Genomic DNA, 19,677 nt, shown 5'->3' on the forward strand with positions numbered 1-19,677 from the left:
TTTTTGAAGTTTTTAAAAATAATTTCACGAGTTCTTAATATTTTGTTGGATTTCTAATATCTCGTCAATCTCTAGTTTTTTTGAAAATTTTAAAAGCTTAGAGATATTTAAAATCTTATCAAGTATTTATATAACTAAAAAAGATAAACCCGCCTTAAAACCATTCCAAAACAGATCTGCAATTGATTGGTGGGCCTAGTGGATCATGAAAACGAATCACCACACCATCCTATTACATGATGGGCCGATTGGAGTCTGGATCGGAACCGTCTGGTCTAGCGGCCATTAGCCCTTTGCGAGGCCAGCGTGACACCTCGCCCAAATTTTTTATTTTTAGACCTTTTTTGAAAAAATTTCACAAATATGCCACTAGAGGAAAGATTTCAAAATATGGACCCTTAGGTCGGCGCCATCGTTGCTGGCGCCGAGCTAACACGTCTCGGCAACAGCGTCCCTGGCGCCGAGCTTTTGGGCTCGAAGCCAACGTGGCGGTGACATGACACGCAGCTCAGCGCCAGTAACCCTGGCGCCGAGCCTGTCTTACATATGGGCCCCAATCTTTCTCTCTTCCTCTCCCTCTATCACTCTCTCGCTTTTCCCTCGCCTGAGCAGAGAACCACCGCCGCCGTCGCCGCCCGTGCCCGCGCGCCCTCTCCCTCGCCGCGCCCCGCGCCGCGCCGGTCCCATTGTCGGCCTCTCGCACCACATCGGTCCCCTCGCCGGTCCCAGCGTCCACCCTGCACCCGGCCACCCACGCCGCGCCGCCCCCTCGCGTCCCATGGCCGCGTCGGTCCCTGCGCCCATGGCTCGCCCGACGTGCCGTTCGCGCCTCACCGCGCGGAGCGTCGGGCTTCCCGTACCCGCCACGCACCACCGCCATCCTTGACCACGCCCCCATCGGCCCTGGCACCTGCAGTGCCCGGCCATGCCACCGCCGATCTGGCTCGTCAGCCTAACCCATGCCCCGCGTCCGCTGTGACTCCGTCGACGTCCGTGACTCCATCGTCGGACAGGTAAAATTGTGAATTTGCAATGTGTGTACTTAGTTAGCTTTGATTGTAGTGTAGTAGTTTTGGCATTTGTTATTTACTAGTTAATATGATGACTTAGGTAGTTGATTTAGTTAGTGATCTAGTGAGATAGATATGTAGATAGATAGAAACATAGATACATAGGTACATAGATATAGTTAGATAGCTACTTAGATAGGTAGTTACATATTTAGTTAACTAAATAGGATCTAGATATTTAGTTAGTACATTGTATCTATGTATATAGTTATTATTTTATTTACTTAGTTTGTAGTTAGAAAGTACTTGTTAGGTACTATCTATCGTCTAATTTGGACTAAAGGACATGTGTTTCGTTATGTATTTGAACTAGATAGACAATCTAGTGACCATATATCATGGAGGCACCGTTGAATACGATCGCTATGGATATATTGAGTTTGTTGACATGCAAAGCGTGCATGTGCTATTCAATGATAGACCTTCATTTAGTGAGATGGTTGTAAGGGCTCAGGAGGAGCTGCATTGCCTTGGAGATGATGGCATTGCAGTTGAGGGTGTCCTGCACCTAGGTTCTCCTCCCAACATCCTCAGGCGAATGATCCCAATTAGGTGTGCAGATCAGTGGGAGAACTATGTGAGATCGGCTATAAAGAGCCAGCTACAATGTTTGGACGTGGTTGTACGTTGGGTGTTAGTTGATCCCATCCCTCATGGGTTTTCCCCACTAGTGGGTCAGCAGGCACACATCGACCCTCCCATCCTGAAACCTGATATGGATGTGGAGGTTGCACCCATGGTTTCTGATGCTCAATCTATCCCTAATGCGGTAGTTGGAGATGCTTGTCTGACTCATGTTGTTGTGGTAGATCCTCCTCATAAGATCCCTTTGATACAGAATCATCTGAGTAAGTGTCTTAACCGCATGGTTATTGGGAGCTTACCCCTTCCTTACATCCATTTCTTTTATTCTTTCCTTATTTCTCTACTTATGTTGCATGAGACATTTGTGAGAATGTGGATGTGCCCCCTGTTGCTGTGCAAGTGCACTGTGGAGATGGATTACGTGGCTCCAATAGTGTTGAAATTATGAAGGATGGTGTGAAAGGGACTTTGATCTATTCCAGGAGGCCACTCGACAGCTTGAGGACAAGTACTTTCAGAAAAAGTTGGAGCGGGTCAGAACCGCATTAAATGCAGAAGGTAAACAATGGCTCATAGGTTTGATGAGGGATTTGGAGAAATGGATGAGAGCTCACGACGCCGATGGATGAAGGTACGAGTTTTAGTGCAGCAACATGGCAGAGTCATTCAATAAGTTGCTATTAGGTCTACGTGGTATGCCCATGAATGAATCGTTCAATTCACCTTCTATAAGCTTGTTGCCTGGTTCAACGATAGACATGCCCATACATTGAAGTTGCGGAGTGATGGAGAGATATGGGCTCCGAAACCAAAGGCACACCTAGAGAAGGCAAATGAAAGGGCTAGCACATATGAGGTTACATGCTTTGACCATGCCATAAGGACTTATCAGGTTGAGCATAGGGGTGGTACAACGTCCGACGGCAAGGTCCAAGAGTCAAGGATGCATGTGGCTGTCCTCCAAGATTTCAAATGCAATTGTGGTAAACCAAGGTAGTACCACTTTTTATGTTCCCATTTGGTGGCAGTAGCTAGGCATCACAACTATAATATCGAGAGTAGGATACCTCACGAGTTCAATGTCGACACGCTTGTGCACACATGGAGCCCCCGCTTTGTGTCTTTTCAGGCCCCTAGAGAGTGGCCTCCATATGATGGGCCGAAGTACATTGCGGATCCAGCTTACCGTTGGAACAAGCGTGGATCAATGAAGAGGACGAGGCACAGGATGGTTATGGATCAGATACCCGAAAGAATGAGGCATAGGAGAGGAACCTCATTTGTTACTGACCCCGAACAGTACGAGTGTGGCAAGTGTGGTAGACTTGGCCATAATTCACGAAGTTACCATTGACAGATTAGTGAGGTGTGACTATTGGTTGATTTTATTATTTCATATTTGTCGTAATTATTTAATTAATTATGCATGTCTCATTTTATGCTTGTAATTTTGTCAATTACTTGTACATTTCTAAGCTTATGTTTCATTGTATATTGAATTTCTAATACATTGACTTTTTTGTAGGATGGCGCAATTCCACCTACTCGACTCGACATACGAGGCGACCCACCGAGGACGTCTCATAGCGCAGGGGCAAGTAATAATCTATATGTTTTGTTCAAATTTTGGTGAGCGTACATATGTTCATAAAGTAACAGGAGACTATGTTTTATTTCATGCAGAACCTTCCGCTCCTTCATCCTAGAACCCACAATGGGTTTTTGGACATGCGGTACGATGACAGGTACACTCCTTTCCTACAAAGAGCTAGCCTAGATGTCATCTCTTTTTAGGTTCGTCGTGGGTTGTCTAAGTTCAACTCAACGGTCATAACTGTGTTGGTTGATAGGTATTATATTCAATCATTGCCTCCATTCATGGGCATTTGTTCATGCGCTTGCCTTTTTTACATGTAATCTTGCTTTATCTAAAATATAGATGGTGGCCGGAGACTCACAGCTTCCACCTACCTTTCGGGGAGATAACAGTCATGCTCCAGGACTGTCAGAAGATGTTAGGCCTGAGGATTCACGGCAACCTAGTCACCAGGCAGTGCAGGTTAGAAGGCTAGAGAGCATGAGTGGAGGCCTTCCTTAGGCATGAGCTTGGCGAGCAAGGGGCTCGCACTTCTGGAGTTCTCATCTCCTAGCTTCGGCAAGAGTTTGCATAGTGCCACGAGGAGGCAGATGAGGAGACAGTTGGGTACTGCTGTAGGGCGTGGATCCTATACCTGTTTGCCTATGTTCTCTTCCCCAACGCCACGAGTGACACTATGTCCTGGATGTGGGTCCACTGCCTCAGTGACTGGGACCAGGTGGGTCACTACAGCTGGGGCTCTGTAGTCTTGGGTTTTCTATACCGGCAGCTGTGCGAGGGGTGTCATCGAACTTCGTCCATAGCATCACTTGGTGGATGCATGTACCTGCTCCAGCTGTGGATGTGGGCACATCTTCCAGTTGGTCATCCAGAGGTTCTAACTCATCATGAGTGGTTCCAAGGTCAGCCTCTAAGCTTGGTACCAGCGTGCGACATGTTGTAGGCTGAGGGTACAGTGGATAGAAGATGACTACGCTGACATCGATTCCTCCAACGATGAAGACACGACGTACGACCAATCTACTCATGTAGGAAGGTAGGTGGAGGCAGGACCGATCTTGGACAGAGTGGTAAGTCAATTGCCTTATTTTTCTACATTAAGTTGCATACCAATACATTAGACGTTAGAGTTATCTATTTTAGTTAGTGCCACCTTTGAGCTGTATCATCCTTATAATACATTAGATTCTTATACAAAAGAAAACAAAACCTATAGCTATTTGTTTAGAAGTATTATTACTGACAACTTTGTTGCAGGGCAATACACTTAAATGCTCTATTGAAGACATTGAGCGCATTCGGCCGAGAGTTAGGGACGACTACATGCGTAGCTTCCTAGACGTAAGATTCAAAATATTCTTTCAAACATATTATTAATACGTTAGATTCTTTTAGTTAACATAATTTTGTACAACAGAGGCTATTATGTCAACTACGCCGTGTGGCTGCTCGTTGTGGTTGTAGGACAGACATGACGCAAGATGTGTACGTTCCTTTCATAGGCAGAGGAGGCTTAGGTTCCTATAGCCTAGTAGCTACAGGGGACGGGGACGAGGACGAGGATGACGACGAGGACAACGTGGACCAGAGGCACGAGGAGCTTGACCCCTCTTAGCTCCATGACGCTCCCTCGACTCAGCCTACATAGCCTTCAGGCACTAAGCGATGTTGTCCATCTAACCCTTATACTCCAGGTACGAGCGCTCTCGGTCACAAGGGTAAGGGTAAGAGTAGGAGGCTATGAGGGTTGTGGTAGATGTTAGTATGCACTATTATGGATTTTGTATTTACTTTTCTGTAACTATTTGGGACTATATGGATATTGTGGACTATTTGGGTTGTGCATGACATGTTATGTTGATTGTGGTGTTCGTTGTGGTTGCATTGTGCTCTTTGGATGATTAAATGTCTGGATTATATAATGATATCTCTGTTTGTAACTATAGATGCTCCTAAAACAAGGGAAACTCTTGTGATTTTTTTTCCGTGAATCATTAATCATTCTACACCGCTAAAAAGGCACAAATGTAGTACACAGATTAAATGTAAATTCATTAGAACATGTATAGTCTAATCGTATCGTACAGACGCTTTGCAAATGAATTTAGGCTTTTCAAGTAACAGTGAACGAATAAAGGCTTTTTAGATAATAAAAATAGACTTTTCAATTACAAGGACAGCAGTGATTTATTACTTCACTGACATAGTACTGGCATGCAAGGAAGCACAACTCCACTTCATCTCCACCATCCATCTTATGCTTGTTTGATCCAAGGGCTAAGGTGAAGAGGCACACGGATCGCTGACATAGCACATTGAGAGGCCTCCGTTTCTCCTCTCAACCTATAAATAACCCCTCACTCCCTCTCATTCACACACAAAACAAGGAAGAAAGAGTACTCCTAAGCATTTTCTTTTGTTGCAGTACTAATGTATGGAGGGTTATCCAGAGGGAGAGGAAAGCGGAAGGGAACAACCATTAGGTGGGAGAGTCCTCTTTGTCCTGATTTTTTTGAGGAAGCTCTTTATGAGAGGTTCCTAGTTGAGAGCAAAAGCGATTTCACCAAAGAGGCACCACTGAGAGGATACGATGAACAAAAAGAAGAGTAGCTAAAATGCATGCATGGTGAGGACTGCCTAGTGTAGATGTTCACCGAGGGAATAAATGGAGGTCGTCGTTTCTTCAAATGCCCGCGAGCATGGGTAATTGCTATTAGTATTTGTTTCTTCAATATGTTCCTCGTCTATACAACTTATATGATATACTTATTGCAGTCTTCCTTGGTCGAAGAAAACTATGGGTTCACTAGGTAGGTCGATCCTCGACCTATTTATCCACATGCGGAGTACATCTACTACCTGTAGGACCGTATCTTTGATCTAGAAAGAAAAGTTAGCAGTGATTACAAAAACGACGAATAGGAAGACGAAAACAATGATGTTAGTTCATAGGAGACACTCTGCAATGATCTATATTGCACCTGCCCTAATAACAGAAACAAGGGTCCTCCACCACCACCACCCCCCGCTGCCACCACCAACAATAGGAGGCTACTTTGAAGAAAGTGCAACACAATTTGCTATGTGCCCACACTACTAGGATGACTTTATCTTATTCGCATGCAGCATCTATATGTTTGTTGTTTGGTTTAATTACCTAAGGCATCTTAGGTTTAGTCAAAAGAACTCTGTACCCTAGTTCGGTACATGTTGTCACATGCCATTTCATGTGTTTTGTGTGTTGAATTATATAATACCCTACTTCGTTAGGTTTTATTTGCAGCACATGATCACATTTCAATACGCTCGTAATATTAAGCTGAATATTATGACCATAAATAATGAAAACAACCACATAATGAAAAGTATAATACTATACAACATTAAACAACATAATAATACTAGAAGTATGCGCCTACAGTAGACATAGAGGGCAAATGCACTTTCAAATCCTCAGTCTGAAATATACTGAGTAAGCAACTCATCATACGAGTACCAATCCTCTACTACAACCCTGTTGCTATGGCTAGGCTCACCTGCATTGCTCTGACCTACCTATCGTCTATAGTAAGTGACCACCGCTTCATTTGCGGCCTCTACGGCCTGAGTGAAGAATGCGTCGTCAACCTCCTTCGTCTGTAAGCCCACCTCTACTAGAGCGATGAGCTCGCTCAGTCTGCCAGTATCATCCTCAGCCTCCTCCGCCTGTAAGCCCGCCTCTACTAGAGCGATGAGCTCACTTAGTCTGCCCGATGAGCTCACTCAGTCTGCCAGTGTCGTCCTCAGCCTCCTCCATCTGCAAACCCGTCTCTACTAGAGCGATGAGCTCGCTCAGTCTGCTAGTGTCGTCCTCAGCCTCCTCCGCCTACAAGCTCGTCTCTGCTAGAGTGATGAGCTCACTCAGTCTGCTAGTGTCGTCCTTATCCTCGTCCCCCTTATTAGACAACACAATCAGTGATTGAACGGTGCGACCAGCTCGTGATCTGTGCTCATCTAACTTCTTTTCCTCATACCTTGTATGAGTCACCTCTATAACATGTTCCTTGCTGCATCCAATCCCTTCATGTATAAAATGTAATCAGTTAGCAACGCGATTATATTACATTTAAAATCAGGCAACGAAAAAAGGCTTTCAAGCACTCACTAGCACATAATGCAACAACATGCTCGTTCAAGACCTGTATCTGTACTTTTGTCTCCTCCCTTGTCTCCTTCTTTGCCCTCTCCTCCTCTAACATCATTTGTCTCTTCAATCCTCATTTGTCAAGCCCAACATCGATCGGGTTACAAATACCGCGATGTCTAGCAAACTCACGCACCTTTTTCTTTATGATGTTTAACGAATAGGTTGACGTAGTCAGGTACATATCCCCTCTTCCATGCAATTACTTGACTCCCCTTCAGTTCATCCAAGAACTTAGCTTGACCATCATAACATTCCCACATGCATTTTCTAGTGCTCTGTTCAAACAAAAAATTATATCATATATGTTAGCAAAAGAAATAAAATACGATTTCATATTTATTACAAAAATAACCAACCTCATCATAGTCAACCATATGGCCGCAATAATGGCATATTCCAAGCTCCGAAAGGACTAGGCCATAGTTGAATTTAACACCACATTCGCACATGACAGGAGGTGCTTTGTAAATTACCCTTTCTTTCTTCTTTTCCTTAACATTTCGTGGTTCTTCCGGCCATTTGTTCTTAGGACCATACAACCACTCCTTGAAACGACACTTCGCCATTGAAAACACATAAATAAGGTGATATTAGTACATGAACAATATAGCTCAGCATTTCAACACATACACTTTGCACTTACTTTATGCTTGTTTGGACACACAAACTCTAACATATTCTTAGGGTTTATCATATCTCGATCTCCGCAATCGCACAGAGGAGGTTCCTCGAGTCGTCTAACTACGGCTAGGAGCTTCTCTTTAGCCGTCATTGGTGGAGGGTTAGGGGGTGGAACCCACCGCTTGAAGTGCTCACGTGGATCTCTCTCTCTCTCTAAACCAATCATCGAAAAGGAGGTACCTAGGATCAAACTTGTCTACACCGTCAATCCACTGAAAGAAAAAACATCTCTCATGATCCTACACAACGAGATTCCAATAAAATATTAGTAGCATACTTACACAAATAAAGAAAAAAGATAGTGGAAACAATTTTTTATATTAAAACGACTGAATGTGTAGAAGCACCGTGCTGCTGTGTCTGAATATTTCGATTGAAAAATGTGGGTCGGGAAACCACAGTCACTCACAGTTAGGGGCAGGGAGGTCAAGAGGGATGGGGGCATCTTTGCTAGATGTGTCGGGGTATAATTCTTGAGGACGACCCCATTTTCGTCAAAACTCCTCCTGATGCATTTCTTGCATCTAACAAAACGGATGTAATTTAACAAACAAAAATTAAAACATCACAAATAAATGTCAAAGAGAACCATAACTACAATACAACCAATTTCGTTTTAAGAACCGAAAGCAATTAACATTAAACCCTAAAACTAGGGTTTCCCATTTGATGCACAATAATAAACTCATAACATAACTACATGTGCTGCGGTTACCTAGGTTTGCTAGCTTTTCGACGCCTTAGCATCATCCTATGGTTGTATAATACAAATATTGATGGATAGAATGAAACCCTAAGTAATGACGATTCTTAGGTTAAAAATCCGACTAATATATACCAAATCGATACGAAAAAAACTAGGAGGGGAGCAAGAATACCTTGCTCTCAAAGATCTACGGATCAAATCAAAGTTTCCAAGGTCCAATATTCCAATTCGTGAGGTAGGACGAAGTGGGGAGAGAAAAAACCCGAGAGGGAGGAGAAAGAAGAGGAAGAAGGCTCGGACAGGAAGGTTGGGGTCGGTGTTAAAATACAAGCTCGGCGCTAGGATCTATGGCGCCAAGTTTCCTGCCATGTCACCTCTACGTCTGCTTCGAGCCTAAGAGCTCGACGCCAATACATGTAAGCTCGGCGCCGATAACAATGGCGTCGAGCTAGGGGTCCAGATTTTGAAATCTTTCCTCGGGGCATATTTGTGATTTTTTTAAAGAGAAAAGTCCATTTTTGACCATCGAACATTTGGCAAAGTCTGAGAACGACCATCGAACTCTAAAACCAGTAATCTTTGACCATTTATTTTCTGAAACCGGACACAAAGGGCCATCGATTGCAGTCCACCTGGTTTTGACGCCACGCCGGTTTTGACGCCACCTACACATGACATTCATAGTTCACATGCTGTCAGGTAAAATTAAGCCATCAGTCAGGCATTACACATTACAATTCCTAGTTTAGATGGTAGCAACATGAACTTAAGCCAACAGTCTGGCATTACACCTCACAATCCATAGTTCAGATGGTAGCAAAATAAACTTAAGCCAGCATTCTGGCATTGCACATGGACATCACAGATACTTCAGATGGCATCACCAGGTGCTGGCAGAAAGAACATAGGGCCTTTGGCTGGTCTTCTAACTAGGAGCTTCTTTGGAGGGGATGGTCCTTGAGCATTCAAACGAACTTCAGCTTTCCCTGAGTTTATAGTGATAGACACACTTGAGCCAGCTTTGGTAAATGGCACATTGGAGTGCAGGTGCATAGTTGCTGAACCAGAAGGAGTTGTATCAACTTTGGCACTTGCAGATGTCTTGGCCAATGTATTTGAACCTCCAGCCTTGCAAAAGAAAAAATAAATCATTGAACACACATATTTTGTGAGGATCATAAATTGGCAATAATGTTACACTGGTTTTGGAACCATACCTTGGTTGTCCTTGTCCTTTTGTTCTGTGTACATGGAGTTGTATTTGCTTTCCTCTTCATGGATGCAGCAGTGCTATGGTGAGGTGCACTTGATGAAGTTCCACCTTGTTCTCTTGAAACCTGAGAAGCATTATGGGACTGGCCATTCCTTTTGTCACATGTGGACCTGTTGTGACCAATTTGCATGCATTTCGTACACCTGATAATTGTGCCCACCTTTGAGGCCTTTTCAGACTTTGGTTTCTCATGTGCTTCTCTCTTTCTTTCCTTCTTTGGCCTACCTGGCATCTTTACATATCCAGGAGCCTTCAGTGGTGTTTTCTCTGAAACAGGCCATGCATTCATTCCTTCCACCGGCAATAGACAATGGTCATATGTGTTTTTGAACTGTTCCACTGAGTAGCAGCTAGCAATGAATGGTGATAGATCATTTGTCTTGAAGAAAATGCAAGATATGGCATGAGGACATGGCATTCCAGATAGTTGCCAATATCTACAGGAACACTCCTTTTTGTTCAGGTCCACAGTGAACCTGTTAATCCAGTGAACCACTTCAAATTGGTCTTGTCCATTACATATTGCATGGCAAACTCCAGATAAATTAATATATGCATTCAATTTTTTCAAGATATTTGGGCATATGACTGTGTTCCACCCATCTGATTTGGTCCTGTTGTGCTGAATCCTAACCATGACTTTTCTCCTAATTGTCTCAAGCATGGTAATAATTGGAAAGTATCTAGCCTCTACAATCCATTTGTTAAAAGATTCACACATATTGTTGTCAACTGAATCACAAAAAGAACCTAACTTGAACCAGGCACAGCTCCAGTGATGTGGATCAGTGTTCATTATAGCCTGAGCTCCAGCTTGTGTATCCTTTGCAAGTCTTGCCTTGGCTAGGTTGAACAATGTGACACAAGGGGCCTTTGCACAAGCCCAAAATTTCGTCTGCCACTCCTTCTTTTTGAACTTTTTCCTCCAATTGGCATATATATGCCTAGCACAATTCCTATGCTCAGCATCTGGAGCCCATTTTTGCACTACATTCAAAATTCCCTTTTGCTGATCTGATATGAAAACCCATCCAGTGCCACCATACACCTCTATATCTCTAAACAAAAGATCACAAAACCAATCCCAACTATCATTATTCTCTTTCTCCACCACAGCCCATGCAATAGGATACATTTGGCTGTTTGCATCTCTGCCAATTGCACATAGCAGCTCACCATTTGTAGCTCCCTTGAAGAAGCACCCATCTAGCCCAACAACTTTTCTACATCCTGCCTTAAACCCTTTCTTCAAAGCATCAAGGCATATGTACATCCTTTGAAAAATGTCTGTATCACCTTGTCTTCTCACAATAACTGTGCTTCCAGGATTACTTCTCAATAACTCTAGCTGGTAATTGTACAAGAGTAGATACTGACCCTTAGTAGCATCTAATGCCTTCTGCATTACCATGGACTTAGCCCTCTTAAGCTTGCTAAAACTCACATCAGCAAACATGTCCTCTTGCACAGTTGTTTTCATTGAGTCAAGACCCCAAGCAGGGTTGGCAATGATCATCTTCTCATACTTGGCAGCAATTCTACCAGCAGTGACCAACCTATTGTCCCTTCTGGGTGGACATGTATGCTCAGCATTGTAGCTAGCAATCTGCCAACTACTACTCCTAGAATTGACAGAAGCCATGCACCTCCATTTACATGTGGTCCAGTCACATACTGCAATCATTCTTGATGCCTCATTCTTGTAGAATTTGATAAGCTTCCTCTCAACTAGACCATGTTTGATACATGCCTTCTTGAATTGTTTCTTTCCACTAAACTTCATTCCAATCTCAAACTTAGGAATTGGTTCCTTCTTATTAAATCTTGGACACTTACTAGTACACTTCTGAATATCCCCATCACTCATCTCTTCTACTAAATCCTCATCATCACTGCTGCCATCATATGGGGTCAAATTTCCTTCATCCTCTATCTCATACAAATTTGGCACCTCTTTGGGACTGTCCAATATGACTTCATCTAAGTTGGCTACCTGTCCAGCCTTTAACCTCCTTTTAAACACCCTGAACTTGGTCAGAATTTCTACAACTTCATCATCATCCTCAGAAGAACACTCATCACCAGGTAAGTAGTCACTGTCACTGCTATCCCCAGACTTTGGATCATGGACAACTACTTGCTTGCCTTTGTCTTTCCTTGAATTTTTCCATCCCTCATCAAGTTGTATTGGTTGTTGGATCCCAGCTCTATTACCACTTGGAACAATGGCTGCACCTAAAAATTCATTGGCTGCATGCACAGGCTGAGTATCCTCTTCTATCTCAGGTCCTTCATCATCCAATTCCTCTTGCACTTCCTGCTCATTCAGTGAGTCATCTTCATCACTTGTTCCTTCCTCCTCTTCATATTCACTGCCTTCGTCACATTCACTTTCTTCCGAAGCAATAGGTTCTTCAACATAGATTTCAGCTACCTCTCCATCCCCAATGGTACCTGCTACCTCTAAGCAGCCTTTGTCATCTAGAAGCAGCCTCAGACCATTGTTGAGCTCTTTCCCAGGAAGAAGCCAATGCAAAAGAGCCCTTTCACTTACATTGCAGTGGTCCTTTAGGTGGCCAATAATCTCAGGCAGGGACACTTTATCCCTATCTATGAAGGAAACCTCCATCCGAGCACCGATGTACTGCACTTGTCTTCCTGTTCTTATGAATTCTCCATTAAAATGGAACCGGACTGGAAGATACTCAAATGGATCCATCCCCAGGACACTTTATCACTTGCCTGTATGACAAACAAGTTTGTGGCTGCATTAAACAATGGATTAAGCACTCCTACTCCCCAACCCGATATACAAGCAAAACAACAAACAAAGCGACATAATCTTTACCAATCTGAAAAGCTAATGGAAAGTACTACAAGCTTCTCATATTTGGAAAGTCTAATAAGACATTTAAGGGTTTCGAAAGGCCCCTACATCCAGTTCTGTCCAGAACTTCGTCACAGCATGACACCTAATTTCGAAAATACATATCTCTGAAACTGCTTGAGATAAAATCATGAAATTTCACGAGCTAATAGATCTGAAGGTCCTCTACAACTTTGTAGTTCACCAAAACACTTATTTCGGTCTCTAAGTAGCCCTAATCGTTTCCCCAAGAAAATCTGCAGAAACTGTTCATTTGAAATCCGAGGAACAACATTCAAGCAACTTTTCTCCCCCACTAGTCCACCTATTCCCATGGCTAAAATCCACCCTAAACACCAAACTTGTGTAGAGAAGGGGGAAATCCAACTCACCTTGGTCAGCCACAAACCCTAGGGCGACGGGAAGGGATGGGGAAGGACCGATCCACATGCAAGATGCACCTCTTCTTGCTCCTGTTGTTGTCCTCGATCCGATTTGCAAGTTTCCCCCAAGGATTTGGTGCTGTAGAGGGGATTTAGGGAGTGGCAGCCATGGGAGAGCAAGGGGAGGAGAGAGTAACGTGAGAAGAGGAGAGGGCTGGTTTGGAGGAGAAGAATGAGAGAAGGGGAGGAGTTCTGTCAAAACCAGGAATGTGTAGGTGGACTGCGGTCCATGGCCTTTTGTGTTCGGTTTCAGAAAATAAATGGTGAAACATTCCTGGTTTTTGAGTTCGATGGTCATTCCCGGACTTCGCCAAAAGTTCGATGGCCAAAAATAGACTTTTCTCTTTTTTAAAAGGGCTAAAAAAATTTCGGACACCTCGCGGAGTCCCTCGGCCTCGTGTCCTCTCCCCCTGTGGCCCTGTCCCGTCTCCGCCGCCGCCGTCGCCGGCTCTCGGAGCCCTACCCTTCTTCTAGCCGGAGCCCCTCATGGACCGGCAACCCCAGGACTACGCGGCCGCGGCCATGGCGTACGCGCAGGGGCAGCAGCCACCGCCGCCGCAGTACGGAGGGTACCACCCGCAGGCGCCGCCGCCTCAGTACCCGCCCCACCCTTACGGCGCGCCGCTCCCGCAGTACCCGCCCGGGCCCTACGCGCGCCCCATGCCGCCGGCCTACTCGCACCTGCCGCCGCACCAGCAGCCGCCTCCCCCGTACGCGGCGCACCCGCCACCGCCGCACGTCTTGTCCACGCCCTCCCCGCCGCCGCACCACCCTTACATGCACCCGCCGCCGTTCGAATCCGCCCCGCCGCCGCCGGCTGCGCCCCCCGCCGATCCGGAGCTCCAGAAGCGCATCGACAAGCTCGTCGAGTACATCGCCAAGAACGGGCCGGATTTCGAGGCCATGATCCGCGACAAGCAGCACGACAACCCGGACTACGCCTTCGTCTTCGGCGGGGAAGGTCACGCCTACTACAGGTACATGCTCTGGCTCTTGCCGCGCTCGCCGGTGCCGGCGCCCTACCCGCCGGGCTCGATGCATATGATGCCGCCTATGGGCCCTATGATGAGGGGGGCGCCGATCCACCAGCCGGGGTACCCTCCATTCTATGACCAGCACCAGCAGTTTGCTGCTGCTCACGGCCATGGGGACTATGAAGCTGCAGCACAACCGTTCAAGGGACTGTCTGGGCCGCTCCCAGCAGATGTTGCTGCTGAGCTGCAAGACGTGCTTAACAATCTTAACGGCACTAAGGAATCAATAAAGGGAGCAAAGTCATGGTTTATGCAAAGATTGCCATTTGCACCGGCTCTGGCTGAAGCTCTTAAGGAGAGAGTATTTGTGTTGGAGGATTCGGAGCGGCAGCTGCACATAATTTTCCTGGTGAATGATATTCTTTTTGAAAGGTATGGCTCGATTTGTTTCCTATCTTTATTAAAGTAGAACTGCTTACGTTATGCCTTTTATTTTTTAATTGTAGTTCTTCTGTTGAGAAATAGTCCTTATGTTCCTTTTGATGAATACTTCAGTTATCATGCTGAATTGCTGACTGATATACCAGTGCATGAAGTGTTATCTAATGAGCGTATATTGTTTTCATATCTCATTGCTGTAGCGCGCAGCTTGTAGAGTGACCAATTCATATTTCCAGCATCCACACTATTTATCTCTTCATAAGCACTCACCAGATTGGGAGTACTTGATGCAATCTTAGTTCACCCTAATTCATTTCAAAAACTACTATACTTTACTAAGGCCAACATTTTAACATTGGAAGATAAGTACTTCTAGGCAAATAGAAGGCCTTAAAAAAACAAACCTACTTTTGTCTTTTGACAGATTATAAAATCGATAAACATAGAAAAATACCCAGGTACTTTGTTTCATAATGATAAGAGAGATCATATATCTTGTAATTTAGGAACCTTTTCTCATGCAGATGAAAGTGGTACTCCCCAGCTTGTTAACATTTTTTGGTCCATTAGAAACTGAGTGTTATAGACATAGCAGGTAGACCCTGGTGAAGCTGTGATGTGCTTTTTTAAACAATATTCTGTTGTACCAAATGCATACATCCTTTTGTTCAGAGGGACCCTAGCAAGCTTATCAATACCATTCAGGATGCCATTCTGGATTACCCATTGGAACCGAATGTTTCAATACTAGACAATATCTGTGTACGGTGTACCATTCTGGAGTATAATAAACTGTAAATGCATTTATATTTATTAGTAATTATTTGCTAAAATATTTTTATATATTTATTGCCAAAACCAGCAAACATACCTGTGGCTTGCAACGGGAGAGAAAAATTCCCCATAGTCATATGCTGGCAGGTCTGAACCAGCCCCTAGGAGGCGTATAGCTGTAGCAGGTCACCCAGGCCCACATGCCACATCTGTTCAGAGTAGGCCAAACACTGTGCTCCCGCGATTAACGATGGTTCAATAGTGAGCACAGAAAATCAGTGTGAGACTCGAGCGGAGATGATGGAAACCAGAAACACCATGTTTAGACCCATATGCGGAACACGCGAGGGGCAGATACAGGGGACTAAAAATAGCTAGAACTATCGTTCAAAGCGGAATCGCTAAAATGTATTGGGACGAAGATATATCTCACACTTAATGCAGAGAGGGACCCCACCAAGATCATTCTATGGTGTGCCCTAGCCAGCTTGACTAACCTACATATAAATGCTTTTGTTGCCTTGCATGAACCGTTTCTTTAACAGGGCAAGAGTACTATAGTAGGAGGCTATTCCTTGAGTTCAATTATGCGTCGTACCATAGTAGCAGTCTGTTCCTTCCTTGTGTGTGTGACAGCTTTTCCGTTTAGGCAAACATGCAACACAGCCCTATCCAGGCACGGGAAAGACATAGGCGCGAAATAGGATGGGAAACTAATGAAGGAGGTCTCTAGAAGTGTCGAAAATTAGCCTATTTAATATTATGGATAGATATAACAATGTATGCATATTTTCTGTGCTTGGGACTGAAAGGCTATGTTGTTGTTGTTGTTGTTGTATATAACAATGTATGCATATTTTCTGTGCTGCATAAATTAGAATTTACTTGCTTACAATCAGGTTTACACACACGTGTATCTATATTACTGGCCCTACCATTCTTCCAATAAAAATATTCACTACCTATTTGGAAGGTAGCTACTGCCACCTGCATATTCAGAAGGCTTACACAGACGTGTACATTTGTCTCCTCTTACCTATTTCTTCCACTCAGTGAAAGCCAGAAAGAAGTATATCTCATTCTCTCTCTGCCTTATCCTTTCTCTTATCCTTGCTGGCTCGCTGCCATGGCTGGATGGCCCTGAGCTGCAGGCCATAGATGGAGTTGAGGTTCCAGGGGCTGTCCGTGTCTAGGAAGCAGACATCTTCTCCATCCCAAACTTTTTTTTATCGCGTCACAGCCGCCTGGAGGGAGAAGCAACAGCGGTTGCTCCTGTAGTATCGCTATCACCCCCGCCCAAGTTGAACTCGAAGAATCTGTTCTTCTACAACTGGGACTCTCCTTTATTAACTAGTGCTGGCATCCACAGAATGCTAGATTTCGCCTGGTACAGCCGAAATCAGCCAGAACCATGACTGGTACTGGATTTGACCTCTGTTGTACCAGTCTCTACGGTGATCTGAGGTAATCTGGACGTTCTGGCCTGTACCAGAATGAGATTGACAACTCTGTCTGTAACCAGATCTTAGTCTCCATGTAGCATAAGGAAGTGCTAAAATTTGGTATAAATTTAGACACTGCAATAGGAGGGGCCCATGTAGGAAAATAGAAATGCATGCATATATTATCAAGTTGAAACGAAGTTTTGCTATATATGTTTTAAATGTGCTGATCTTTCATGATATTGAATAATACCCAACTAAGAAGATTGGAATGGTTTAGATCACTAAGGATTCTGTTTGGTTAGGATATTTAACACCTGTCCTCAAGGAGCTGCTAATGCTTGACCCTTGACCGATCAAATCTAGCTTCTGAGAATTTCGAAGTGCACATGACTTGTAACTATGCGTATTTAATTTAATGCATTGCTGATTTCTGAATGTATTTGACATGCTACAGCTTACAAAGACGAACTAATATTCGGGACCTTGACAATGAGGCTATTGCTTTTAAGTCTGTACTGGGTTCCATGCTTGCAAGGGTTTACAATAATTCACAGAGTAAAGATGACAACCAGACTCGCGTTGAGAAAATCCTGCAGTTTTGGGGTTCAAAGGAAGTTTACGACCAGGAAACAATCGCTAATTTTGAAAGAGAGATGAAAGGTGGCTTGCCTTATCCTTTGGTGCCACGACATGTTTCACCAGATCCATCGACCTTTTCAGGTATCTTTTTTCTCTGCTTCCTTTACTACCTCTATTTCCCATTCAGTCTAGGTACTTCAACTTTTTTTTTTGTTATCTGATGACGATGCTAGCTCTGAAATAAGGATGCTATTTTGTATTCTTTGAGTACTTAACCTGTGAGTTTCCATCTGATTACCATCTTTCTTCATTTGTTTCGTCAACTCACATAGCTGTGATCCTAGTAGCCCCGGACTGCACTAGCTGCTATATGTTGTAGCCACTATTTAGAATGATTCATAACTTTCTAGAATTCATTCCTGGAAACCTATCTGACCTATCATCCAATTAGAGAACTTTATCCTCTGGCTGATTTACTTGTGTTTCTCAGTTAAATCATTCTGTCGTTTGATTCTCCGGTCTTACAATGTCTTTTTGGAATAGCTTTTTAAAATGTAATGCATGTACATTTTGCTTTTTGGTAGTAAAAAAACCTAAAAGCTGCTAGATGTTTTTGCAGGATCAGCGCCACTGCGCTCAAAATGGTCCTCGGAACCTCCAGAGAAGGATAAAGCAATCCATCCTGTTGCTGGTGCAACCCAATCTGTTCCCTCTGCACAATTTCCAGCAAACCAACTTCCAGCTGGTGTTTATCCTCCTGTAGGCCAAACTACTTTTGCAGGATCTTTGCCAGTGCAACCATCGTTAATTCCCTCTGTGGCTCCTCAAAGCACTGCTGCTACAAATGATTCGAATCCACCTCCTTATCCACTCTTCCCCCCTGGCCTCATTCCTGGAATGGTTCGGAAGATGCAAATAGGTAGTGGAGTGCCATACTCTCCCTTAAGCCTGCTTGACATCCCCACTACCATCCCTCCATCAACCGTCCCAGAGTCTGAGATCCTTGAGCGTGTGTCGAAGTTCTTCAGTGATATTGGGGAGGTAAACCCATCAGAAGGTCCAATGAGACAAAGCGAGCCCGATGACTATGATGACTATGAGAGGGAACTCCCTGCCCGAAAGGGAGGCGCTTGCATCCCTCCCCCACCGAATCTGCTTGTAACAAACCCTGAGACAGGGATGCGTGCTGATGGTAGCGTTGACAGTAAACCAGGGTCCAGCGGTCGGTTGGGTCTCGGAGCTTCTGCCGATCCGAATGAGGTGGGACAGTATGATGATGTATATTCTTCTTATCGTAAGCAAAGGAGCACAACGTATCACTCTTCCATCACTGCTCGGTCATCGACGTCAAAGTGAGGGCGGCAGAGATGCCTCGAGCACCCCTTTTTCCAACATTTCCAGGTAATGCTGTATGGTTACGTGAGATGACGAAATTGTAAGAACTATCCTGTCATTATTGTACGATGTAACTTTGTATGGCAAATGTGATCTACGGCTTCTTAAATCCAAACGTAGTTGGCCCAATTGCAAATTATACATGTTGCAGGGATCTGCTGTTTACTTGACCTACTACGTTTTACTCCCAAAATTTAGGTACTCTAGAAATTTATTTCGACACAAATCAACTTTTGGAACAAAGTTTACCGCCCTGTTCGTTTGGGCTTGTTTGGCTTATAAGCCGTGGCTGAAAGTACTGTTGACTGATTTGGTGTGAGAGAAAGATATTGTTAGTTGACTGATAAGTCATGGCTTATAAGCCGAATACGACCCAGCGAACAGGCTGGTAATGTTCATCTTGTAGTTGTAGGCTGATTGTCACCTTATAAAAAGGAAAAATTGAGTGTCGCCTTGTAAAAGGAAATATAACTATACTTGGGTGCTTGTGCTAGAGATATACGGCTGTAAAACGTAGACACGCATGGGTTGGCCAAGAAGAAAGTCACGACGTGTGTAAGCGCGAGACAATAGGATGAAGAAGCATACAGCACAACACTATACAACTCAGCGCACAAGTACAAAAAGTAACTATTTTGTGATGAAAACATAAACCGATGCAC

The 19,677-nt window shown here is 44.2% G+C and overlaps 2 protein-coding genes across 2 annotated transcripts; one reads left to right on the forward strand and one right to left on the reverse strand.

Moving 5' to 3' along the window:
• Window positions 1-9,695: 9,695 nt before the first annotated feature.
• On the reverse strand, window positions 9,696-12,817 carry LOC136524482 (uncharacterized). Its single transcript, XM_066517840.1, has 2 exons — window positions 10,043-12,817; window positions 9,696-9,953 (listed from the first exon to the last, which is right to left on the reverse strand). Exons 1-2 carry the CDS (start codon window positions 12,815-12,817, stop codon window positions 9,696-9,698), a joined length of 3,033 nt encoding a protein of 1,010 aa, XP_066373937.1.
• Window positions 12,818-13,792: 975 nt separating this feature from the next.
• On the forward strand, window positions 13,793-19,271 carry LOC136520639 (uncharacterized). The gene is made up of 3 exons (XM_066514218.1): window positions 13,793-14,813; window positions 17,496-17,761; window positions 18,240-19,271. The coding sequence occupies exons 1-3, from the start codon at window positions 13,894-13,896 to the stop codon at window positions 18,974-18,976; spliced, it is 1,923 nt and encodes a 640-aa protein (XP_066370315.1). The 5' UTR covers window positions 13,793-13,893; the 3' UTR covers window positions 18,977-19,271.
• Window positions 19,272-19,677: the final 406 nt, after the last annotated feature.

This window comes from Miscanthus floridulus, chromosome 18 (assembly GCF_019320115.1).
Source record: "Miscanthus floridulus cultivar M001 chromosome 18, ASM1932011v1, whole genome shotgun sequence".
NCBI lineage: Eukaryota > Viridiplantae > Streptophyta > Magnoliopsida > Poales > Poaceae > Miscanthus > Miscanthus floridulus.

Bases quoted from the DNA above. Each gene is read 5' to 3' on its own strand.
- LOC136524482 (XM_066517840.1), bottom strand. From the start codon at position 12,817: ATGGATCCATTTGAGTATCTTCCAGTCCGGTTCCATTTTAATGGAGAA. The intron at 9,954-10,042 runs GTATGGTTCCAA...TTCTTTTGCAAG, and splicing joins AAAGGACAAGGACAACCAAG to GCTGGAGGTTCAAATACATT.
- LOC136520639 (XM_066514218.1), top strand. From the start codon at position 13,894: ATGGACCGGCAACCCCAGGACTACGCGGCCGCGGCCATGGCGTACGCG. The intron at 14,814-17,495 runs GTATGGCTCGAT...GACATGCTACAG, and splicing joins AATGATATTCTTTTTGAAAG to CTTACAAAGACGAACTAATA. The intron at 17,762-18,239 runs GTATCTTTTTTC...ATGTTTTTGCAG, and splicing joins AGATCCATCGACCTTTTCAG to GATCAGCGCCACTGCGCTCA.